This window comes from Osmerus eperlanus, chromosome 22 (genome assembly GCF_963692335.1).
Source record: "Osmerus eperlanus chromosome 22, fOsmEpe2.1, whole genome shotgun sequence".
NCBI classification, from domain to species: Eukaryota; Metazoa; Chordata; class Actinopteri; order Osmeriformes; family Osmeridae; genus Osmerus; species Osmerus eperlanus.
In genome coordinates, this window is record NC_085039.1 from 11,065,913 (window position 1) to 11,092,471 (window position 26,559).

Sequence of the window (26,559 nt, forward strand, 5' to 3'; positions counted from 1 at the left end):
ACTGCAGGTCATGTTGGGACAAGCCCAAATACGTTTTCCCTCTCAAAGCCTCCTCTCTGCATCGTTGTCCACAATTATGCCCTCCCTTCCATTCCAACTCATCGCACATGCAGCTAATTTATCCATTATAACGAGTTGCTGAATGGTTATATTTGCCACACGATACATTCTAGCTTCATAAATACAACAACCATAAAACATGTCCTCACTCTTTTAACTCAATTAAACGGTTTCTGTTTACAAATGCGGCGGCGCAGTGCTAATTCAAAATGACGCTGTAAGTGCTCACTGTAACATTCGCTCTAATGGAATGACAAATATCCTTCTTTGCAGTACGTCCATCACTTAAAATCTGGGTTTAAATTAAACCTAAAGGTGAAAAACACAAAAAAACAATTTTCTACAGGTACACTCTTGCACTTCTGAGGTTCATGTTTTTTTTATTTGTAACTTGTTTAACTACATGCTCTTATGGTTCTCCCCATTGGCACTTATTTGCTTTTCACAATGTATGCTTCATGTTTGGCTTCTCGCAATGTTTTGGGGCTATCTCGTTGTTTTGAACAGTGACCTATGCTCTTTTGTAAAGCTCTCTCTTGGAAGTCGCTTTGGATAAAAGCGCCTGCTAAATGAATGAATGTAAATGTAAACACCACATAACAACCACGATGTTTGGCCTGATGATCCAACAGCTACAGTACTGGTGTGGTCTTGTTATAACAGCAGTTTAACATTAACATTGCTTTCCATAGCCTTAGCTACCGTCAGCTATTCTCTAAGGAGTGAAGATGTGTCAGTTTAACCTCTTGTCATCTGAGGTTTGGTATTTAGATAGGTGTTAAGAGTATCGCTGAACATAGTCACGTGTGTCTATGGCCAACTCTGACATTAAAGATGTTTCATGGAAAGGCCATGATATGGCCTGGTCGTCTCTCCCCCCGCCCTCCCACCACACACACACACACACACACACACACACACACACACACACACCTCCAAACTCCATACGTATATCATAGTTAATTACAGGCCTGCCAAGTAATACTGATTTAATTGATATGTTTGGTATTGTTTGTGTGTGTGTTGCTCTTTGTTATTTGCCTCAGTGCTAAGGCTCTGATATAGACCATGTGTCCTCATCATGTCTGTGATATATTGTTGGAGGAGGTAATTGTCCTGAAAATGTACCTTGATAAAAGATATGAGTATGTACTTTGTGAGTATGTCAGAGTTTTATTAGGGATGGTTTTCCAGGCTCATTTGACCTCTTTTACTGTGCTTGGCGTAATGATCGTCAATATAATTTAATATGTAATATAAAACACTTTCATCACTGTTCAAACACCATTTATCCTAATGAGCACTATAGGAGTACAGAAGTATTTACTTTACTGGGATAACCAATACGGACCCTCACCAAATACCTCTCTGATGTGAAGAGACTAGCTTTTGTTCTGTTGAGGAAATTACCTTTAACATTGTGTGTGTGTGTGTGTGCGCGCACGCGCGCGCGTGTGTGTGTGCATGCGTGTGTTGGTGTGTGTGGTTGAGGAAAAACATGACCTTGTGCACCACACAAGTTCACCATCTAGGATATGATCAGAGACCCCTGTCAGATTGCTGTAATGAAATCCCAGAAGTTAGTGAAAAAGTGTTCAACAGTCCCTCTGTCCCTCTACCCCTCTCTCTCTGTCTTCTCTACCTCTCTCTCTCTCTCTCTCTCTCTCTCTCTCTCTCTCTGTCTTCTCTACCTCTCTACCTCTCTCTCTCTCTCTCTCTCTCTCTCTCTCTCTCTCTCTCTCTCTCTCTCTCTCTCTCTCTCTCTCTCGGGCTTCACTCCCCCCCTTCCACTGTGTCTCTTTAATGCTTCAGATGAGAAAAAAAGAGCGCATTCGAAAACCTGCACCCATTTCTCCATCTCAACCCCCCCTCTGTCTAAATTAGACCAGCTAAGCATGAATCCGTTGGCTTGGAGTTAGAAGCTATTAGACATTCATCATCGTTCACAGACCAGACGGGGCTTTTTTGTGTGTGTGTGTGTGTGTCCCAAAAAATGGGAGAGAAATGGGCTAGAACTAAACTGTTGTTGTTTCCCCATGGGGAATAAGTGTGCTGATGGAACTGTGGTCCAATGCATTAGCATGTATGTCTCTTTCCCCCCTCTCTTTCTCTCTCTCTCTCTCTCTCTCTCTCTCTCTCTCTCTCTCTCTCTCTCTCCTCTCTCTCTCTCTCTCTCTGTCTCTCTGTCTCTCTCTCTACTGCTGTCTAAGTGTGCAGTCAGCCTCATTGTTTTGTTCATTGGAGTGGACTTGTGTCTTTTTGTGAGAGAAAGAGAGAGAGAGAAACAAGTCCAAGCGAAACAGAGCCTGTGTGCATGTCCAGAGAATGTGGGCCTGCCAACATTCAACTTTGATCGGGATCTGCCGCTCAAACACTCCCGTTTGCCTAAACTGAATCCAGAAACGTTGGATAAACCTGCATTATCTGTGAATGTCACCCTGTCTTTGAAATACAACATGACAGCCTAATGCTTTTCTTTCTCTCTTTATCCACCTCCTGATCTATCTATTACAGCCTCCTACTGCTGATAACACTCAGGACCCGTCACCATGGGAACCGTGGTCCATGTTATGTGTGGTTGCCAAGGAGATGTAGTTGGATAACGGGTCCTTTTCGTCTCTTGAGCTCTCCTCTCGTTTCCACTCCTCTCCTCTCCTCTCTGCTCCTCCCCACGCCATTCCTCTCCTCCCTTCTCCTCTCTGCTCCTCTCTTCTCCCCTCATCCTCTGACTCACTTGCTTTACTCTGTGTATGCAGCAACCCAGTGCACGCTCAGTTCACCCAGCATGTTGGAAAGAGAAAGCAGCCTTCTGATGAGAAAGCAAAGGGCAATGGTGATATTTTTGTGGGCGATTATGCTCTTTCAAACGGCGGATCTATTTCGAATGGTCTACTATGGCCCCAGACTGAGGCGTCCCGCATGACTCATAGAGACAGCGCTTCCCTCGGAGCAGAGCTTGGCCATCTCTACATCCCTCTCTTATCTTTTGTTGATGTCGAGATATTCTAATTGGGTGTGAATAGGTTTTCGAGTGTGCACTTTACTCATTGTATTCCCCTCTTTACACAGCGAACGTTTAAACCGTGCTTCATCGCCTACCCATTGGAATATAATGATCCCGTTCTAATGACTATGTGGGAATGAGCATAAATGCTTCTGTAATGATCCTCATCAGCTCGTCTTGAATATGCAAAAGACGAAAATGCAACTGATGGCGATAGTCCTTTGCTACTATTTTTCTAGTTCTCATTCCGTATAATTACAGTTACACAATGGCTGTTACTGACCATCAAATACTAGGCCTAAATACAGTGCATGGGCCACGACTACAAGTATCCTGTAGACTGATAAGAGAGTAAAATTACTTTGTCCTGTACAATGACATGCACAGTCAACTGAATGTCATGTAATGCAAATAAAGTGTAGAATATTGGATCGTACAGGATTGTACAGGCTCTGTGTAGACTTCATCATTCAGCACCATGCACCGCTTGCACTTATGGATGACAATGACAGATTACAGATAGGGAATTAGAATGCATTCAAATCCATTAGTTTCTGATAATCTTATGGGATTTATATTTGTAAATGCATTTATATTGGTTTATCTGCTTTATGGAACACAACTCTCAATACCTATTTAGGGGTTGTTCGCGATGGATAGGCCCCCAAAAAGTTAGCCCACAACTGTATGATGTTACACTACTGTTTGTGAGTAAAATACTGTCATTTGAAATTAATTACTGTTACTGACCTTTCTGTGAGTTTGGCAGTCTTTGAAATCTGTTCTGTTGTCCTCTTTGAAGTGTGGAGATCCCTGAAACGTTATTACCCATGTCGGGCGTTGTGACTTTTCAGTGCCCAGATGTGCCTCTCCGGATGACGTCTTCCGCTTAGTTTATATTTCGCCTCGAAACCCACCTATTTTCAGGAGCATGCAAAACATATTTCACTTTCGCCAACGATTAAGAGACATAGAGATAATTTTGCGGACACGTCATCCACAACACGACTTAACCAGAATGGATGGCCTATTATGCACGGTGCGCGCAGGTGTTCAGAATTGAGCGTGCGCTCTTCCATACAAAACGGATGTTCGTTTAGTGAGGTGACTCACTTGAGACGACTAACTAAATCGACAATAAAACCGAAGCCACAAATGTTATTCAGTCGTAGGCTAGACTATGTCATTCCTCTGGTTGTGCATGTCGTTCAGAGTATATATCCATGCGTGCATGCTTATCAGATAATGACCCCGCCTTACAGCGTGGACTCATAGGCTGCCCCGACAGTAGAACAGGCCTGAGGGGATTACGATGATGCTGGTTTGGCGAATACAGTAGTAGATTACTGCCCAATGTTACAATGAATTGTAGGTGTATTAGTCGCTTTGACAGTTGCCCTCTCTTTTATCATTCGTTCTCAAATTGGACTGAGTTTAGGCCTTGGGTCTAGAAGATAGAAAGTGGTTCTTGTTTTCATTAATGTGAATATGTTGATGCATTGACGTGAATTATCAAGGATGAAATCGTAGGGCTAATGATAAAATATACTTGAGAAGAAAGAGGGCTGAATTGGACATAAATCAGTTAATGTAAATGAATATCGGGGAAAACACAGTCTCACTGAAAATCCCCAAACGAAACACATACTGCATCACTTTCATGTGAGTTATTGCTTCATCAAGTCATGAACTGTGCAAAGCCGCCACCTAGTGTAAAAAACAACAACAAAATACACGTGAGCTGACATCACACACTACAAGCTCATTGTCGTGACTTAAAAAATACACACAATCAGAATGCACTGAAACAATTTATGATATAAAAACACTCGACACCGCCGTGCCTTGCCTAAAAGTGCAAGAATGTGAAGTGATTACAACCAAGTGCACGCAACCATCCCCTCCGCCTCCTGCAGCTCGTTGCTTGGATACGTGGACGCGTTGCCTTGGAGAGCACAAACAACATCACGGAATGGAAAGTCCACGGAAGAGGCTAGTTAGCTATGTTATGATATGTTAGCTGGCTAAAACCAAAGTTATTTCGTTGAAATTATGAGTTACTGATATTCTAAAATTACTTGCAAGGAAAGGAGGACAATATGGAGGTAGGTTTAAAAAAAAGTTTAGCTAGTAATAGCTGCTAGCCAGCCAGCTAACGTGAGCCAACTCAGTCTAGCCCACTGGAACCAGGATTAATAGACTCCAGAATACACAGAAAGAAAATACAACTCGGTGTTAAGTTAATGTGTCTTTTTTATACCACAAAATATAATTATTTAAAATGAGCAATATGTGTCTCACAAAGATGTAAGACTACACTTTGCAGGCAGTCATGTGTAACCTTCAAAATGTGTACATCTTTTGACATGTGTAACCTACTCTAACACTGTGTGTGTGTGTGTGTGTGCACATGTGCCTGTTTCCAGGAAAAACCTCAAAAGCCAGAGGGTGAGGAAAACAGCTTTGAATCTCTGGAGAAAGAATTCCAGGAAGTCCTCAACGAACTCATCGGGGACAAGAGCCTGGACAAATTCAGAGTGGAGTACGAGAAGCTCACCAATGCCTTGAAGAAGTCTCACGAAAGTGAAAAGAGGCTCATGCTCAAATGCAGGGAGCTGAACGCCGAGATCGTGTCCAACTCCGTGAAAGTGGCCACGGCGCTGAAACTGTCCCAGGAAGATCAGACAACCATCACGTCTCTGAAGAAGGTAGTTGAGCCCATCGATAAAACATAAGGCTGGAGAGATGTGCGGAAGCACTGCCAAATTATGAGCCTCATTTAGAATCAGGAGGATGGAGGTTTTCATTCGAGAGTAGCAGGTTTGTGTGTATCAAGTGCACGGTCTTGCATAATGTAGCATGCGATATACTATGCACTCCTAATTTAGTCCAGCAGCAGAGAGAGAGAGAGAGAGAGAGACATGTTATATGGAGAAATACCACTGCTTACATTTTGTAGGTCCTTTGCAATATAACACACAGAGTTCATTCGAGCTGCTTTGACCTTTCCAAAAACTTTTCAGAAACGTTTTCTCCACCTGTTTATTAGGAAATCGAAAAGGCCTGGAAGATGGTGGACGCGGCTCACGACAAAGAGCTGAGGACCAAAGAGGTCATTCAGTCGCTGAAGGCGGAGATCGCAAACTTGACCAAGCTGGTGGAACAAAGCTCCGGGCTGTCCCTGGGTCAGGAGCACAGGTGAGGGAACAAAGCTCCGGGCTGTCCCTGGGTCAGGAGCACAGGTGAGGGAACAAAGCTCCGGGCTGTCCCTGGGTCAGGAGCACAGGTGAGGGAACAAAGCTGCGGGCTGTCCCTGGGTCAGGAGCACAGGTGAGGGAACAAAGCTCCGGGCTGTCCCTGGGTCAGGAGCACAGGTGAGGGAACAAAGCTCCGGGCTGTCCCTGGGTCAGGAGCACAGGTGAGGGAACAAAGCTCCGGGCTGTCCCTGGGTCAGGAGCACAGGTGAGGAACAAAGCTCTGGGCTGTCCCTGGGTCAGGAGCACAGGTGAGGGAGCCGCTCCCTACCGGTGTTAGACTCCGGACGTCGGACCTCCAGTGGAGGTGGCTTCTTGAGATGGCGATTCGATAACGAGCCTGAAATTCAGTAGCCATACCCCCTGGATGTGTGATATTGTGTGTTAACCCTTGTGTTATCTTCGGGTCATTCTGACCCATCAGTCATTGTGACCCACCGTCGTATTGCGACAGATTTACCTCCTACAAAAACAAAGTGAAGCATTTTCTTTTAACTGTCGGGCTGTCTCAGACCCCCCACATTGCAATGGTTAAAAGAAAATAATTTTTATTTGTTTTTGTATTGGGTAAAATTGGGTAAACACAACGGTGGTTCGTTATGAACCTTTGGGTCATGTGACCCGAAGGCAGCACAAGGGTTAAGATAAGACTGGGAGTTTGGATGGGTAGCGAAGAAAGCATTGCGGGAAACAAGTTTCCTTCCTAGCTTAAAGCTGAAAGAAAGTGTCCGTATCTGCTACCACTGCGCCTGTAAAGACGGCGGTGCACCATGTTCAGTCAGGAGGGCCTCGACCTCGGACAGAAGGCCCTGAACGCCTGGTTTCTTCCCCCCCCCCTAACCCTAACCCCCAGCGTGGGCGACCTGCTGAAGATCAAAGAGGAGCTGACGAGCGAGAGGGACCAGCTGCTGTCGGAGGTGGTGACCCTCCGGGACGACCTCACCAATGCCACCGCAACCCAGCAGGAGATGGAGGCCCAGAAGGAGATGACCATGGAGTCCATATCTCAGGTTGGACGATGGTGAACGGCTATGCTGATTGGATGGTTCCAAAAAAAAACACCCAGTGGGAAGTCCGGTTAGCACTCTGGGGATGATTGCAGAGGGGTTCCAGCAACCAGGCCTCGTTAACAGACAGGGTTCTTTATTGAAAATGAGATTTGAAATGGTGGTATTTGTGAGGATGGCAGAACACATCTAAATCGAAACAAATACATGAAACCCTCCCCAGAAATATACATTTATAATGCTTATTGAAAATGTATTGGCTGGAGAAAAAATTGATATTTCCTGTCAGAAACGTTTTGATTCATGGCAGTAGTTCCTTTCATTTCAACGTTGCCCTCTGTTTCTTTCTTGTCTGTAATTCCACAGCAGCAATTTAGGCTTGACATTTATTTCTGAGACAAGTAAAGAATGTTTTATTCCCAAGGCTGAACTTGGGAGAACTTAGAGGTCAATCAAAAAAATGCCATGCATTATTTAACGCAATCCCTGCTTAAAGTTGCATTTTGTAAGATGGATTCACCTTTTAATGATCATTAAGTTAAATAATAACTGCTATACCCCTGGAAGAAGTGTGGAACCTGGCCCTGTAAGTATTGATGAATGCTGGTCTGAGGGCCGTTTCGCTAGTGGATGGTACTTAGTGTTTCGTATGGGAGGCTCCACAAATCTCAACCCAACCAACGCAAAAGCACCCCCCTCCAGGATCTCACCACACTGCACACTCCAGCGTTAGCTTGACTGCCCTGTAGTTCACAGATAGCAGTTTTCACAAGGACACAGTAGATATCCGCGCCCACACATCACAGGCTCACCGTTTCGGCGGTGCCGCGATCCTAGACCCAAGACCACCGTACGGGACCCGCGTTCCAAATCAACCCCCCCCCCCCCCCCCCCCCCCCGGTTCGTTTTGGGGGGAAATCGCAGTTGACGTTGTGGCGTCTCTCCCCCCCATAGCTCCAGCAGGAGATCCAGGTGCGTCAGAACGAGTGCTCCAGGGAGACGCGGAGGAAGGAGAAGCTGGAGAAGGAGGTGAAGCAGATGCACGCGGACCTGGAGGCCAGGCAGGGCGACATCAAGGTGCTCAGCCAGCAGGGCCAGCGCAGCAAGGAGGAGCAGCAGAGGCTGGAGCAACAGCTCAGGGAGCAGAAGGTGAGGGGACACACACACACACACACCTAAACACATGAACACACACACACACACACCTAAACACATGAACACACACACACACACATACACACCTAAACACATGAACACACACACACACACACACACACCTAAACACATGAACACACACACACACACACATACACACCTAAACACATGAACACACACACACACACACATACACACCTAAACACATGAACACACAAACACACACACACACATACACACCTAAACACATGAACACACAAACACACACACACACATACACACCTAAACACATGAACACATAAACACACATACACATATACACACATAAACACATAAACACGCACACACACACATACACACACACACACATCAACACGCACACACACACACACACATAAACACACATACACATGAACACACATAAACACACTACACTCACACACAGACAAACACCCACACGACTCCGCGACTCCACCTGTGATTGGTGGGATGGGGTTCTAGCCGTCTCCGGTGCACACAGACGTGTGCAGCCAGGCAGGTAGACACACACACACACACCAGCACCACCAGCATCCAGTCCCCACCCGTGGACTTCCTCCAGTCTGTTCTCATGGCTGTGTGCTGTGGAGCCCACGCCAAGCTGGCGTCACCCCGCCAGGCGCTGGTGGCTCAGCCCAGTTGGACAGGGATGAGTGCTCCCCAGCCATGACCACAGTTTGGGCCCCAGTCGAATACAAAACCTGCTCGCTGTTTGAGCTTTTTGACATTTCTAACCAGGCAGAAGATGGAGCGTTAAGTGACATCTTGCGCAAAAGGCTTTCAGCCGAGGGTAGTGCTTTTAGGCTTGTCAAAGGAGGCTTTTTATTTTTTTTCGTGGCTTGTCTGGAACATGGAAAAAAATCGACAACATTAATTTTTTTTAACGTTTCGCTTGACGTTACAGCCCGAGAAGTGGGTCAGATCGAGCGTTTACGCTGTCCATTTCTCATCATCCCCTCCCCCATCCCCTCCCCCATCCCCCCCGGCCCTGTCAGATCCTGAACGAGCGAGCCACCAAGGAGCTGGAGCAGTTGCAGGTGAGGAACAGCAAGCTGCAGCAGGAGAACGAGAACAACGCCGCCAGCCTGGAGCACGTCTCCCTCGACAATCACCAGAGGGCGTCCGACCTGAAGGTAAGGCCCCGCGCCGGGGCTAGCCCCTCACCACCACCACCACCACCAGCCCCCCAATCTGCTCTGGGTCTGTGGAAGGAGTGGGATGTGGTGTATGGGGGGTGGTGGGAGGGTGGGTGTGTGCGGGGGTGTGAACAAGGACGAGAGGGTGAGTGAGAGGGCGGAACATGAGAGAGCGGGTGAGAGAGAGAGAGAGAGAGAGGGTGAGATAGAGAGAGAGAGGGGGTTTGAGAGAGAGAGAGAGAGAGAGAGAGAGAGAGAGAGGGGGTGTGAGAGAGAGAGAGAGAGAGAGAGAGAGAGAGAGAGAGAGAGGACTGTGTGTGTGTGCACGCCTGTGTCTGTATGTGTAGATGCCGGGCAGGCCCAGATGAAAGGGTCCACCGAGAGCCTCTCTCAAAGTGTTGCCTTGTGCGGATCGAACAACATCGCTGTCAGGGCCCTTACATAATAGGAGTCCTGGGAAAGGCAGCGTTTGCTTTTTTTGCGGCTGCTTCTCCACACACCCCTGCTGGCAAAGCAGCTCGTATCGACGGAAGCTTTGCTCGGCCGCTGTTAGGCCCAGGTGCGCTAGCTTGCTTGGATATCTTGGGAAGGAGGGATTTGATAGATACCTGACCTGCTTTAGGAGACGTGAAGGAGTTGTAATGCCTAATAGTTCCTTTTTCAGACCAGCGCTCCTGCCAGGCCTGCTTCTCCCACTCTTGTGGATGTGCTGTGCGCTCACCCCCCCCCCCCAGGCCGGTCTTCGTGTAGCAGCGTTTTTCTCTTTTCAATCCTGTCTCGACTCAACCTAGATCCTCGATTGTTAATTCGATGGCTATCCGCAAACGCCCCGAACACCGAGCCTTGAACCTGCCTTCGGTCCTGTGCGTTGAGTCTGCACTGAAAAGATCTATCTCACAGTGCTACTTACAGGGGCGACCTGGCGTTCAGGTCGATAAAGAGCGCGTCGCCTTGTGTGCTCTGGTTTTAAAACCACGAGAAGCGAATGCACTCACTGTCGTCTCGAACCGTGGACGTTACTGTAATGTGCGAGTCTCGGGACTGCACTCAGGGAGGGAAAAGTGGGCTTAGTCGAGGAACGTCAACACAAGGGGGCACTGTTTAGACGCAATTCATCCCCAAACACCCCAATCACTTTTTTTCTTCTACCCAAAGCCATAAGTGAGTCAAGTTCTCTAGTCATTTGAAGCAAAAAAAAAAACGACACAACACACCGTTAGGCATATGCTAACACCACGACCCTGTCTCCTCCGTGGCGTTCATACCACATGTCTCCTGCTCGTTGAGGTGGCGCGAGAAACGGCGTGCTCGGTGCGTTCGACAAGCCAGGCAGGCGTTTAAACATTCCTGACGCCGGGTGACGCGCGCAGAAAGGCATCCTGATTATCCCAGATAGACGGCGTCCTTCGAGGACCGCGGGATCGCCGTCATTTCCTGTGAAGTGGTCGCCGTGATTTCCCGCGATGCAGGCAGAGGAGTTCAGGAGGGAGGGGAACAGAGAGAGATTATCGGAGCCCCGAGCACTGGAAAACACTTGTCTTGGTCTGGCGGACCCTCCAGAGAATGGAGAGGTCTCCCCTGAACCGCTATCACACAGACAAAGAAAATTGGTCTGGAGCCCCCAATGCCAGCAACACTGCAACACAATAAATACCTGTTATCCTCACTCTCTCCCGCTCTCTTTCTCGCTATCTGGCTTTCCTTCTCTCTCTCTTTTCTCGTTTCCCCTCCCTCCCTCCCTCCCTCCCTCCCTCTCTTTGTCTCCCCCTCCATATCTCCCCCCCATCTCCCTCCCTCTCTCCTTCACTTCCTCTCTTTGTCTCCCCCTCCATCTCTTTCTCTCTCCCTCCATCTCCCCCCCCCTGCCCATCTCTCCTTCTCTCCCTCCCTCCTCTTGCTGGCTGGCTCCCCCCTGTCTCCAGGTGAAGGAGGAGGAGGTGAGTCAGATGCGTCAGGAGATAGCCAAGCTGACGAAGACGCGGGAGGCCACCCAGCGGAGGCTCCGGCAGACGGAGGAGCAGAAGCTGGACGTGGAGCAGCAGAGGGACACGCTGAAGAACCAGATAGCCGGCCTGGACAGAGGCACGGAGAGGCCGACGCACTGACGCAGACACACGCCACCGTGCACGCTCGCGCTCTCTCTCTCTCTCTCTCTCTCTCTCTCTCTCTCTCTCTCTCTTCTCTCTCTCTCTCTCTCTCTCTCTCTCTCTCTCTCTCTCTCTCTCTCTCTCTCAATTCAATTCAATTGGCTTTATTAGCATTAAGAAACAAATGTTCATATTGCCAAATACGAACTGGGAGTGGTAAAGTTCCGGGCAACTAGCTGCATAAAAATGTGCTCCTGAATATCTCTCGAATATGGACCTAGAAGTGGGACATCACCATAAAACAAAACAACCAACCACTCTCCTTCTCTCTCTCTCTCTCTCTCTCTCTCTCTCATCTCTCTCTCTCTCTCTCTCTTCTCTCTCTCTCTCTCTCTCTCTATCTCTCTCTCTCTCTCTCTCACACACACACACACAGGCACACACAGACACTGACAGCCAGACAGCCTCTTTCACACACTCACACACAGACATACGCCCACACACACACTCACACCCACGTAGCCAGCAAATCTCCCCCACACACACACATACACACACGCAATTGGCACTTAAACTGTCTCCTCTGCTCTGCGTCTATTCCACCCGACACTGTCAGGACCGCCCCGCTCCTCTCGACAGCCGAGATCCCCCCTCTGACGTCTTCATCTGCAACTCGGAGAGACATTCAAATCCCCCTGTGTGGTGTTGACATGTCTATTGATCTGTCAGGTGGCTCTGGGTCTGTGTGAGGTCCATCAAAAACCAGAGACTTTTGATCATTTTTCTTTCCCCCTCTCTGACCCTTATAGCGGGAAAAAAACGGAACAAAGCTTAACAGCGGTGACTCATCACCGATGTAATGATTGCTAGTGATGATGATGATGAAGTGTGTGTATGTGTGTGTTTGTGTGTGTGGACTTTCGTAATGAATCGGTTGGCACCACAGGGCCCTGCCCGCGTTCGAGTGGCGTCCGGTGGGCAGTTTTTGGGGCGTAACGCGATGGATGAGGTAAAAAAATGCTGGTGTCACGTTAATAAGTGTCACCCGTGAGCGATGGATTGAAGGGGAGCATGCGGGGGGAGGTCGGCGATCCCGCTCGCCGCGCCAAGGGGCCCCCGAGGGGAGTACACGGAACGGCCATTTGACATGACAACACGGATGCTCATGCCTTCTGACACGGCGCCCACTTAACAACGATCCGTGTGACGTCTCTGCTCTCGTCTCAGTCTTTTTCACGGCGCTCTCTCTCTCTTTATTTCCTGTTCGCTCCATCTCTCTCTCACGCTCTCATTCTGTGACTCACAGTTGTCCAATCTCTCTTTCTCTGTGTTTGCCCCCATCCTGTTGTCTCTTTCTTCCCTCCCCAACATGCATCCAACCCCTCCAACCCCCCATCTCTCCTTCCCACCTGTCCATATCTCACCCACCTCTCTCTCTCCCCTCTTCTGGTGTCTCTTCCCTATCCCCGTTGCCCTTCGGTCAGTCACCCCCCCTGTCTGACTCTTCATCTCACCCCCACCCTTCATCCTCCCTCTCTCTGACTCCCTCTCCGTCCCGCGCGCTCGCGCCCCCCCCGTTTCCCCGACGTGAAAATAATAGGCTTCCTCTCTTGTGTAATTATTTCATACGGGCTCGATGCGCTCGAGCCTGAACAGCGTATTAAACCCACGGTTTCTCTAAAGAGAGGGTGGGAAAATTGGAAGTTATCAAAACATCCCATCAGGGGCCCTAAACAGGAAATCTGTTTCAGGAGTCAGATGGCTGAGCGGTTAGGAAATCGGGCTAGTAATCGGAAGGTTGCCAGTTCGATTCCCGGCCGTGCCAAAATGGGGTTGTGTCCCCATTGTGGGGAAGTGCAAGGCACTTCACCCTACTTGCCTCGGGGGGGAATGTCCCTGTACTTACTGTAAGTGAGCGACTAAATGGATAAGATACGAGTGACTAAATGTAAATGTTTCTTTGTGTCTCTTCTCCCCGTCTCGTGCAGAGATGGAGTCGTCCAGGAAACAGGTGGAGGTCGACAAGAAGGCCATCGACGAGCTGGTCCGGGAGAGGGACATCCTCAACAAGGTAAAGAGTAGGGAGCAATATCCTATTCAAACGTGTGTGTGTGTGTTTCGGTGTGCGTGGACTCGTGCGTGTTAGTGGAGGTGTGTGTTACTGTACCAGGCCGTCACAGTGATCCCCCCCCCCAGCCCTGTCGGGCCCAGGCTGAAGGCCCCCCCTCTCCACTCCGCTTTATTAAAGGTGTCCGCCCCCCCCGCAGGTCCACGACGCCCCCGCCACACGCCAACGCGGACCCACCTGACATGCTATCGCACACGCACGTCACGCGTCGAGGCCCTGTGAGAAGCCTTCCGCTCGCTCCCGAGTTCTCTGAGTAGAAAGACAAACAAAACTAATTTGTCACGGCCCCCGCATGATGTCGTCCCTGCTCTTTGAAGTGATAGATATTGTACTTAAAGTGTTGTCGTACGCCACCTCCTCCCCCCCCCCCCCCCCGCCTCCCCCACTCCGCTCTTTTCTACACCAGAAAAGAAAAAACGAGCTTCTTAATTGCTCTTCAAGGCTCCCGATGGCAGATTGAAACGGCGAGTGCCTCCGACACTGATGATGATGTGCTAAATATTGTATTGTTGTTGTGTATAAGGAGATGAGAGAGGCCCATTCATATTTCATCTGCCCTGGCTGTGCAGCGCTACACGCTGGCATGCTAAGAGGTGGGGGGGTGGGGGGGGGGGGGGGGTGGGGGCGTTTGTGTGTGGTGATATGCCCACGGAACGTAGCTTAGATTGGGGGGCAGGCGTGGGGGCGGTGGGGGTCGGGGTGGGCGGTAAGGGAGAGGTCTGTGGAGAAGGAGATCTTACAAGGAGGAATGGATGTTTTCGTGTGTCTAAAGTGGTATCTTTTTTGTCCAATGGCACTGGGCTATTTTCTGCTCTAAAGCCTTTCACAGCATCCTCCACAGTGCTTTGCTCCTTTGGTTATTTGCAGGTCTTGCTTGATTTGTTACAATTGTATGGAGTCAGATAATCGCCTGAATGCAAGCAATATGCGGAACATCTTTGCCAAATGCACACTCCTAGACCAAACATGCCCTCATCCGCTTAGCTAATTCATCCAGCTAATCCATTGTGCAAATGTGTGTGCGTGTCTCCCCGCTCGCGTGAGTGTGTGCGTGTGTGTGTGCGTGCGTGCATGTGTGCGTGTGCGTCTGTGTCTCCACCAGAACATGATCAAGGCGGCCAACGCCACAGAGAAGCAGCTGAACATGGTGAAGCTTCACGAGCAGTCCAAGAAGAACCTGGACCAGGAGATCATGAACTACCGCGACGAGGCCCAGAAGCAGCGCAAGATCATCTACCAGCTGGAGAAGGAGCGGGACCGCTACATCAACGAGGCCAGCGACCTCACGTACAAGGTAGGTGCACAGACCCAGGCGTCCGGTGCCGTGACAAACGTACACGCGGCTGACTTCGACACAACGGGGGCCAGAATCGGGAAAAGGCGCTGGTATTTTGTACAAAACCCGACCCCAGACGCTTGAGGGTGGCGAATAAGACGACCCCAGGAGAAACCCCTTAGAAACAGCCTCGATTGAAATATCCTGTTGCTTGAGTCATTTCTCTCGCAAACGGCGCTTGCCAACCGGGCACAGCATCTGGCTTCATAACGTGTTATTCGAGTCGCGACGAGAAGCCTGTGAGAAACCCTCGCTGAGCTCGCCGGGTTGATGAGCGGAATGGAAGAGGGGGAAAAAAAAGAGTCGCGGGGAAGGCGGTAACTCGATTGAAATACGTCCTTTTCTAGACTTTTTTGTTGCCGGTTACGAGTGTTCTACATTGGCCCTTGTTATACATTGTGTCTTTGTTATCCGTTAAACAGAAGCCGGACCGCCTTTGTCGCGTCCCTGCCACTGCTGTGGCGTGTCTCGATCTAATTGATTCACGGCGGCCTCTAAAAGCCATGTTAATGGGGATGGGTAACACATGGAGGGGGGGGGGAACAACGTGTCATCGCACATGCTGCACATACAGCACCTTCTCGTTTCTGCCCACGCTTCTCTCCGTTCACGGTACCGAGAGCGTAAGTAGCATTTATGAATAGCAGAGAGCCACCCCGGGACTCTTGACACCGCTGAGTTGTAAAAGCTCATGGCACAAATGAGAACGCCAGATTAGATTCCAGCTTGTAACATTGATTTGAATAGAGAATAGACTACAAGATACTGACACTGTGAAGTGTAGTGCCGATTAGAGGAGAGTGGATGTGAGGAGAAGAGAATAGAAGGGAATAGACTAGGCGAGGGGACAGTCGAGCAGCGTAGAGGGGAGTTGAGGAAAGGGGTGTACAGCCAATGGGAGCTAAGCAGAGCCTTGAGCAGGACAGAGTAGAGGGGAGTTGAGGAAAGGGGTGTACAGCCAATGGGAGCTAAGCAGAGCCTTGAGCAGGACAGAGTAGAGGGGAGTTGAGGAAAGGGGTGTACAGCCAATGGGAGCTAAGCAGAGCCTTGAGCAGGACAGAGTAGAGGGGAGTTCAGGAAAGGAGGGTTCAGCCAATGGGAGCTAAGCAGAGCCTTGAGCAGGACAGAGTAGAGGGGAGTTCAGGAAAGGAGGGTTCAGCCAATGGGAGCTAAGCAGAGCCTTGAGCAGGACAGAGTAGAGGGGAGTTCAGGAAAGGAGGGTTCAGCCAATGGGAGCTAAGCAGAGCATTGAGCAGGACAGAGTAGAGGAAAGTAGAAAGGAACAGAAACAATAGCGCCTTTTTGGTTCCTACCGCGGCATTGGTTGTAATGTATCCATACCCACAGCTCTCTCCTGAGTGTCAGAGACACGCTGTCTGGATACAGTGTTCAGCTCCCTGTAGCAGGCCTGCAGGTACCTGAGGCACCCATGATGACTTCTCTCAAACCCCTTCTTCAAACAGTCTCAGTAGCACACCGGCAATTTTCTTCTCGTTTTTTTTTTCGTCTTGTTTTTACAAAGAACCTTGAAGAAACGGAAGCATGCCACGTTTAAAACAAGCACCGTGGTAATGGCTTTGCAAATGTGTCTTTAACACTGACAAGGGCCCTTAATCAAGGGATTGCTTTAAAATTCATGAATACTTTTGCCACTATTTTTGTGATTAGAATTCTGCTGTCAACGCACAAACAGGGCTGGGTAAATCAATGGGGAACTGTATCGCTCGCTCTCAACAAGTTTAAAACCTAAAGGAGTTCACTTGGGTTTCTTCAAAAGTATAGCCGAGCAATAACTAATTTTGAATTCAATTGTACGAGTCAACTACTAATTGTTTCCTCAAGTTCCTTTGCTCCTCCTCAGTTCAGGATTGCTGACCAGAGAATTGATAGTGAACAAAGCCATAATCCTCCTTCTCCACTGTACCTAGCTAACACAATGATAACCATTCAATAAAGAAGATCAGTAGGCTTTGAATGAAAATAATATGTGATAATAACCACCCCTCAATTTGGAAACTGACAGTTTCCGCTTTCTGGCCGTTCCCCAGAAAAGATTAAACATTGATTTTTCATCTCACTTGTGTGTCCTCTGCCACGGTTATTTCCAAAGTGGGCCTTAGCTCTCTAAACACACACAGTGTAAGGACACCATGTGTCAGAGACTTACTTAAGCAGTATCCCTATAGACTCGTACTGTAGGACATTCAGCACACTAATCAGAACATTTTCTCCTGGGCCTTTATCCCTGAATGCACACACCCACACACACCCACACACACACACACACACCCACTCACACACACAGCCACACACACACATACCCACCCACACACTTCTTTACATTTGATTTCTGTGCATGTTGCCTCTGAGGTAGCAAAGGGAAGAACTGAGCCAGGGCGCTCCATGATTGGATTTGCAGATCTACGCTGAGGGAGGCGCACAATATACAACCAGACATCTAATTTGATTTCCAGAAGCAGATATGTGTGGAATGTCATTTGACATTACTTATCTGGCTGTCGAGCCGCTCTCACCGAGGAGGACGAGGACCGCGGGAGGCACGGGGCGTTCCCCGTCGACCGATCAATCAATCCCCTGGGAACGGAGCGCTCTGGCCATCAGAGGCACTTGAACGCAGATCTCCTCCACTTCACAAGGGGGAGGGACGGGACGAAAGGGAGAGAAACGTGGGGCTCGTCTCACCTAGCCTCATTTCCCCCGGGGGTTTGGATTGAGGACGGAGTCAGGAAGAGAGAGGAGGATGAGTGTTAGGACTGATTATTAGCATCGCCCCCCCCCCCCCCCCCCCCCCCGGGTTACTTGATCACCTCGAGTGTAATGAAGCCCCAGGCTACGACACCCCCTACTGTGCCCCCGCCCATTTCCACCCCCTCCCCCCCACATGCCATGTCCCCTCTCTCCCTCCTCCCCCTCCTCCATAGTCAATCCATAACCCGCCCCCCTTCCCCTCCTACAGGCCACGCCCCCTCTCTAACCCCCCACCCGCTCCCGTCCCCGGCCTCTCTCCTCTATCTCTCTCACCCCCCTCTCTCTCTCCTCCCTCCTCCCACAGGTGCTCCAGCACATGGAGGACATCAAAGTGCGCGAGATGCAGATCTTCGACTACAAGAAGAAGATCGCCGAGGCGGAGACCAAGCTGAAGCAGCAGCAGAACTTGTACGAGGCGGTCCGCTCCGACCGGAACCTCTACAGCAAGAACCTCATCGAGGCCCAGGTACCACACACCCACACCTGCTTGGACACACACACACATGCTTATGCGCACACACACACACACAGACAAGTGCGTGCACACACACGCATTAGCGCGCACAAACACAGGCATGTACACAGATGCACTCAATACACGCATTCAGAAGTTGTGCACAAATAGTTGCACACATACACGGATAAGAAGTTACTCAGGGTAATTGATGCTGCGATTGAATTAATTAATCATCGTTTTATTATAGGCTGTTTTATGGCATCCATTTATCCATCCCTCAATCCAGCGAAGCAGGCTTGAACAGCCTCTGAATGCCTCCCTCTCCCACTCACTCACTCACTCACCCTACTTCACCCCACTTTTTTCAGAGGAAGTAAATAGGTTCTGTCAAAGGGAAGTTCCCTTATACACTACCTCCATCAGCAGAGCAACATCTTAATATAGGCAGAGACTTGTCCTTTGTCATCTGCAATCCAGATCATGAACCCAAACACTAATGGACTTGTGGATTGTTTTTGTGTGTGCATTTGTGCTGTGTTCCATTTGAACCCCACTCCAACATTGTTGCGTAGCTACACCCACTAACTTTCCTGCCCAAACCCCCCCCCCAGAACAGATCACAAAACTCAGATCGACTGCTAATATTTGAGCATCCCAGTTCCTCTGATGCTTTGAGAAGAGAGGGATAATGTCAAGGAGTGCCATATCAGAGAGTGATTTTGATTCAGCACTGTATCAAAGAATAATTCCACACTTTCATTCTGCCTTTTTATTTAATCATGCTTTCATTTTTTTCCTGCTAGTTGGGGAGGAGAGGGAAAGTCATCCCCCTGTTCTGACGTCTGTCCTCGACTGACAAGCAGTTCGACCTTGTCAGGGGCGGTGTAACTTTTTTGACCACGGGTGTCATTTTTTAATGAGTCCTTTTGTACCCCTCTCCCTCTTCTTCCTTTGCCCTTCTCTGTCTCTCTCTCTCTCTCTCTCTCTCTCTCTCTCTCTCTCTCTCTCTCTCTCTCTCTGTCTCTGTCTCTGTCTCTGTCTCTGTCTCTCTGTCTCATTTTGTCTGATTGCCTCTCAACCATTTTTTCTCTTTCCCATCCCATTCCCTCACCTCTTCCACCTCATTTGTTCACTGCCCCTCCCTTTCACCCCTTTCTGTCTCTCTTATCTCTCTTCGTCTCCACCCCTCTCTCTCTCTCTCTCTTTCGCTCATTCCCTCTCCTTCACACACTTTTCCTCCGTACTCCACCCTGATTACACCCCCCATCCCTCTCTTCCTTTCCCTCACTCTCTCTCTCTCCCTCCCTCCCTCCCTCCCTCCCTCCCTCCCTCCCTCCCTCCCTCCCTCCCTCCCTCCCTCCCTCCCTCCCTCCCTCCCTCCCTCTCTCTATCTCTCCCTCTTTCCCTCTCACTCCATCCCAGGACGAGATCACGGAGATGAAGAGGAAGCTGAAGATCATGAACCACCAGATCGACCAGATGAAGGAGGAGATCAATGGCAAGGAGACGGCCCTGGTGAAGGAGCACCTGGAGTTCCAAGAGGGTGGAGAAGGAGAAGGAGGCTCTCAAGGTAACCTCCCCCCCACCCCCGGGGCGACTGTTAGCCCAGGCGGTCAGATGGCTGAGCGGGTTAAGAAATCAGGCTATTACAATCAGAAGGTTGCCGGTTCGATTCCCGGCCGTGCCAAATGACGTTGTGTCCTTGGGCGAGGCACTTCACCCTACTTGCCTCGGGGGGAATGTCCCTGTACTTACTGTAAGTCGCTCTGGATAAGAGCTAAATGACTACATGTAAAATCAGCCGTTATGGTGGATACCTGGAGATAGCCAGCACTTAGGTACAGTCTTCCCTGTAGGAGACACTGGCGCATCATCGTCGCCATGACAATGCTCATGCTGGGGACGACGGGATGCCTTAGCACTGTAAATGACAGTAGAGCTACTACTGCAGAGAGAGGAGGAGAACAGAGACACCTTTAGAAACTGTTTTTTCAGAACGTTTTTAAAACCTATAGTTAGGTGTGTTAGCCCCAGCATGAAACAAGCGAGACAATTGTGTATTCTACCGTATATGCATTCACATTCAAAATGTAAATTCTGCATTTTTGCATTTTGAATGTGAATGCATATACGGTACAGGTCAAACTGAACAGGGACAAGTCCTGTTCAGTTTGGGACGGTTCCTTTTCCAAACACGCAGCTACTGTTCCAGTTCATTCCAGTTCCAGGCACTGTGGTTCCAGTTCATTCCAGTTCCAGGCACTGTGGTTCCTGCTCCAGACATTTCCGTAAACACCCCTCTGTCCTCATGTCATCCTCTTGATAACGGTGAAGGAAAATGTCTACTCAAGTGGAGTTAGTTTGCGCGCGGCCTCCCCAGGAACGCTGCGGTAACGACATCAACAACCTTGTCCCACTGTGCTGCGGAGGTACAGTGGTATTCTTAGATCTTTCTGATGACTCATGGTGAAGGGCCCCTTTGCACGGCGTCGCCGGGTACAATACGGATTCACCAACGTGTGACTCAGTCTGGAGCTGGGCCCTGTGCCAGCCGTTTCCTTCAGGTGTTTACCGAGCGCGCAATCATTTTTTTGGGGGGGTGTTTTTGTTTGTTTGTTGTGGTTGTTTGAATTTCCCACTTTATTTACAGCCTTTTCACGAACCGTAACTCGTAAAAACACTTTTCACAAACCACAGTTTTTAATACATCTACGGTTACTTTAAATGTCGGAAAACGAGACAGTGTTTTTTGAACTTGTCTAAATGTATTCAATATGGCCCGAACATAATTACATTCCAGAACGTTATATTTGAATGCACCGCACAAGAAACACCGCGGTCACATTAATATGCATATTGCCAGTGCTATTTTCATTTGTTGTCGAATTTGCATAACCCTGTTATGCAGCCTAGCTCATATACAGGATCTGACCGGGATAAATATTCATGTCAAACAAAGTGTAGGCTTCTAACAGAAATACAGATAGAGAAAGAGAGATAGAGACAGATAGAGAAAGAGAGAGAGAGAGAGAGAGAGAGAGAGAGAGAGAGTGACAGTGTCCAGCCATCCGGCCAGCCATCCCCCCAAAACAGGTGAATCGGCCCACCAGTCTCCCCCTGTGCACTGTGCACATGAGCGTGAGGAGAGTGTGTGTGTGTGTGTTAGGTAGTCACAGGGCTCACAGTACCTGAGGTCTGAACAGATGGGTATGGTAGAAAGCACCGGAAGGTAGTTTAAGGGGGAGGGTGGGGGATTAGAGGTTGAGCAGGCCTGATGTTCACGGCTAGCTGACTCAACCACTGGGGGGGCGAGGGTCTGGGCAAGGCCGAGATGGAGAGAGAGAGAGAGAGAGGGTTCGGCGATGGTGCGCGTGTGGTCGTCCGGGGCGCCGCGTGTGCGGCGGTGCCTTATTAAAAGGGCCGCCTCCGCTTTTCCTCTCCGCGCGAACCCGACCAATTCCTCCTGAGTTGGCTCAGCTGATCGATGGGTCTTTCGCTCTCATGCTAGGTGTCAAATTAGAATGCCAACGGTGATGAATAAGGGCCCTCGGCAGTGCGGCCTTCTTCCCCTCCACATCTCGTCCTTCCCCTGTCCTCCCCCTCCTCCACCTTCTCCTCCTTACTTATGATCTCCGCCGTCTGCCTCCCACCCCATCTCTTCCCCCCCCGCGGACATTACCCAGCATGCTCCGCTCCGGGGGCGGGTGGCGTGGAGAGAGGGGGGGGGGGGAGAGGCCGGTGACAGCCATCGCTCAACTCCCCCAGCTCTGCCCGCCGGGGGCGCTGATTGGAGCGGCCTCGCCCCGGCCGCCGTTATCTGCTCCGACACTCTGGAGCCCCCCCGGACCACGTAGCGTAGCTTAGCCTAGCCGTGAGAGCCAGCACTACCTCCCTTACCCCCCCCCCACCCCCCTATCTCTCTCCATCTCCCCCCCCCCCCTCGCTTTCGCTCTCCCCGCTATCACCCTTCTCTACTTTTCATTCTTCCACCTCGCCGTTTTGGAACCTCCCCCCCCCCCCCCTTCGTGCGAGGAGTTTGAAAGGTAGAGGGAAGGACGGAGGGACTGGAGCTAGCGGCCGGGCGAAGAGACTTCCCCGCCCCCCCCCCCCCCCCCCCCGGTCCTCCTGTCGCTCACTCCTTCCCCCCCACCTGGCCAGGCCTCGGATCACAATTGGACATTTGGATGACGAGTCGAAAAGCACGGTGGGAACAAAGGAGCCATTTGCTTTTGCGCCGAGATATCGAGCAGGACCCTCGCCATAAAGGGGAGTGTGTGCGCTGAGTTGAGAAATGACATTTTTTAGTGTTCATCTTCTCGATTTTTCCTCTCCCCCATCCCCCCCCCCCCATTGCCGAGTCATGCCAGGCTCTTTACTGTTCTGCTCATCCAATCATGATTATAATTGTTATGGGATATGCCATTGTTCTGATGTTGCTTTGATAATTGAATCGTAAGTTACGCGACCATAACGCGGTCGCGTTATGGGGGGGGGGGGGGGGGGGGTGAGGAAGCAGCGAGTGGAGGTTCTCATTTGAGGCTCAAAGTCTGAACTGAGAATCCTCACTTGTCTTTAGTTGATCAGATTGCGATGTTAAGCAGCGCAACACAGTGTAATTCAGTGGAGAAATTAACCACTGTACAGTGGGGGAGATACTTAACGTTGCGAGACAGCTGGATTCGCGAGGATTCCTGAATTCATTTCCACGCAAGAATCCATCTTGGCACGACCCAAGTGATTTGTTTGGTTCGGGCCAATCAGCATCCTTTGAGGAACTACTGGCAGCTATGGGCGTGGTTGTAGTATTTTTGTGCCTGCCCTTTTCCAAACAGTTTCCAAGGACGATTTCCCAGATGGTTATGTGTAACAAACCATCTGGTGAGTCAGGCTATGAGAGACTCATTGAAATGAGAAAATAACCACCTTACAGTGAGACACTCATAGTCATAAAATGCTTTTTTTTCAAACCCCTTTCACATTCGTGCTTCTGAATCTGTCTTCAGATATCATTTTAACTTCTGCTCCTGCGTACGGCTTTTCTTCAGACTTCGTTAGAGAGGAATAGACATGCATGGGGAGCAGAGGAAAAGGAAATGAACAGAGAGAATAGAAACCAAAACGCTGTTTCATGTCTGAGGGTGCTGGGGGACATGTTGGAGAAAAACAGCAAATTAAAAAGACACTACAACAGACTTAGATAACCTAGATCATCTTTTTTTCTCCCAACACCGTCTTTTTATTTATCCCATTTTGATCTTTCTACGGATTGACCTTTTGCTTCACCTCTTTCAAGTCTTTCGACCGCCCTAAGCATCAATATCCTTCTGTCACCTGTCTGTCTCCATCCCTCCTTTCCTCCTATCTGTCATTCCATCATTCATGCCCCTCTCCTCCTCCCTTCCCTCTCCTCTCCCCTCCCCTCCTCTCTTCTCTTCTCCTCACATTCCCCATTACACAGGAAGAATAGATGTAGTTCTACTGTATGTTTCAATATAATGTCCTAGCATACATCAGCCAGATAGGCCTTCAAGAAAGCGCCACCTTAATGGTGGACCCTCATGTTCACCTCTCCATGACATCCATGTAACTGGTTTTCACACAGGAGATTGCATCAGTGCTGTAATTGAGAGCACAGTCATTTCAGACACATATTTGTCAAACCTTAATAGCTGAAATCTTATCATTGCGACCGGGCCCTAAATTGGTTCATCACCGAGATAAGAATTTCTCTCAGAGGGTCTGTGTGAAATCTTCCTCCTCAGTCGTGTGTTGCTAGAGTCTACAGTACTGTAGCTGAGAGGGGTGTGTGTGTGTGTATGGTTGAGTGAGAAAATGAAATCTTTTTTGGGGGGGGGGGGCGGAGGAGGATGGCGAGGAAAGGTAGAAGACGCTGAATAAAAGAAAAGGCTTATCACGCCAGCCGATCAGCGAGGCTTCACACTCCTCCGGCTCGCACTTTCTATACCTCACTTCTTCTTTTTCTTTCTTTTTTTAAAAATACTTTTTTTTTTACACCAAGAAGGAATTTCAGTAACACCTCAGGAAGTGAAACAACACTAACCCGTTCAGGAGCGATCCGCAAGGCTGTCACGATTAAACGTCAGCCAATAAGGATGTTGTGTGTTGCGTTGAACACGGTTTACCACACTGTTGCTTAGGAGCATGCCGTAGCTAGCGAGCCACACTTTAAATGGTGAAACGTTGTGAGTGTGTGTCGTAGGTCTCCTGTCTGCGTGAGAGCTTTGCCACACTCACCTGCCCTCTATTAAAGAAAGATCTTCTCTCGACTCTTCAGTTTAGACCATTACTTTGTCAGCTACCACCCTGCCCTGTCAACCTAGTTCGTATTTTAGCAATTGACAGCACATTACGCCCCGTTGACAAGAAGTCAATACCACCCCAAGCCCCCCCCTCCCCCCACCAAACCACCCGACCGCCTCAAAAAACAGTGACAAACCTACGTTTGGCGTCCTCCTTAACCGGCCCAACAACAAACAACCAAGGAAAAACCCTGTCATATCATCCTCCGCCAACATCTCGACCCCCCTCTGTCTGTCAGCCCCTTCATCTTTCCACCTCCCTACCCTCCCCCCCTTTCCTTTTTCATTTTTTTTCCCCTCGCACCGTGTAATTTCCAGCGTGCTCCTCTCCTCCTGTCAGGAAGTGTCATCGTCAGCTCGGTGGTGGCCGTGCTGTGGCGGTACCCTTCAGAGTGCCGGCCGGGCCGACCCCGCTGTGAACGCTCGGCTGCTGTACCCACTCAATTATTCCACGGCGAGGTTGGAACCTTCCACCTTCTCAGGATCCCACTCGGTGGAGCCTTGGAGCTGTGTGGGAGTGTGTGTGTGTGTGTGTTTACAAGTGCGCACCCGCGTGTGTGTGTGTGCAGTGTCTGTGCGTGCAGTGTCTGTGCGTGCGTGTGTTTACAGTTGCGCGCGCGCGGAGTTCAAGGCGCGTGTGCAAGGCGTGCGTTTACAGGTGTGCGTCGGCGTGTAGTCGTGCGTGCGTGCGTGTTCACAGGTGTGTGTGTGTGTGCGCTTAAAAGCGTCAGCCAGCTTTACCGGCGTTTCATCTTGTTTAGTCCCTAACTTTATTTGTCTCAGTTTGTGGCTTTTCCAAGGGGGCGGGGAGAGGAGAGCAGAGGAAAGAAAAGACGCATCACATTGACTCCCCCCTGTTCAGCTTTAATGTATTCTATATCGTATTCATGGCGTGCTTTTATGTATACAAGTAGGTATCTGTTGCAAGTGTGACTTTGTCTCTCATCCACCCCCCCCTCCTAACAACCCCCCCCCCCCCCCCATCCACCGTCTTTCATTCAGACGACGTCTGACTTTGATATCCTTCACTTGCTCGCAAACCTGTAGGAAAAGCATGGAGGGGAAAAAAGAGAGAGAGAGAGAGAGAGAGAGAGAGAGAGAGAGAGAGAGAAAGAGAAAGAGAAAGAGAGGTGCTCTGCTTTGAACTGATTACGCAATCATCAAAATCACATCACAGGGGGAAGAAGATACTGTACTGGGAAATATCCGAATTCTTTAATGTGCTAGCGAATCTATTATTCATTGACTGATTTTCACATTTGTGAAGTCATTTTCTATACATTCCCCACGTACCGAAACAGCAATAGACTGCTGGGCTACGGAGTCCGTAACCCTCCCCGAGTCATGTCCCCACCCCACTCTCACACCCCCGCCTCCAACCACCCCCACCTCCGAACCACCCTCCTGGGTCCAACTCCACATCGCTCAGTCATCACATCTGGATGTAGTATCAACTGAGTGAAAAACTATTTTGGTGTCCCATATGAGCAGCTGTGTTACATTCGGTCGTGTTTTACGTTTGCCTCTGCGTGGCTGTATCTCAGTGTTTTTACTCATCCTTTATTCAGCTCATGCTGTTTGATGTGAGAACCTGTTTTTTCTCCTGTTTTCTCCGCTCTGCGCTCGCTTTCAGAACCGTTGTTTTGGCTGTCGTCTGCTTGTTTTCCCATCAAACCCAGACCTGAAGTATGACCTGTCGTTAACCCATCCAGACTCCCCCCCCACACCCACCCCCCCCCCCCCCCTCTCTCTCTCTCTCTCTCTCTCTCTCTCTCTCTCTCTCTCTCTCTCTCTCTCTCTCCCTCTC

The 26,559-nt window shown here is 49.6% G+C and overlaps 1 protein-coding gene across 1 annotated transcript in view; it reads left to right on the plus strand.

Annotated features, from left to right (window-relative positions):
* Window positions 1-5,015: 5,015 nt before the first annotated feature.
* Window positions 5,016-26,559, plus strand: part of cfap58 (cilia and flagella associated protein 58) — a 24,776-nt gene continuing 3,232 nt past the window's right edge. Inside the window, 14 exon segments of the mRNA XM_062448913.1 lie at window positions 5,016-5,169; window positions 5,491-5,772; window positions 6,114-6,262; window positions 7,172-7,328; window positions 8,280-8,474; window positions 9,515-9,652; window positions 11,578-11,737; window positions 13,731-13,813; window positions 14,973-15,164; window positions 18,280-18,441; window positions 19,855-19,965; window positions 19,967-20,002; window positions 20,813-20,861; window positions 25,093-25,263. Of these exon segments, the coding sequence (XP_062304897.1) occupies window positions 5,164-5,169; window positions 5,491-5,772; window positions 6,114-6,262; window positions 7,172-7,328; window positions 8,280-8,474; window positions 9,515-9,652; window positions 11,578-11,737; window positions 13,731-13,813; window positions 14,973-15,164; window positions 18,280-18,441; window positions 19,855-19,965; window positions 19,967-20,002; window positions 20,813-20,861; window positions 25,093-25,263 (1,891 nt within the window). The 5' untranslated portion in view covers window positions 5,016-5,163.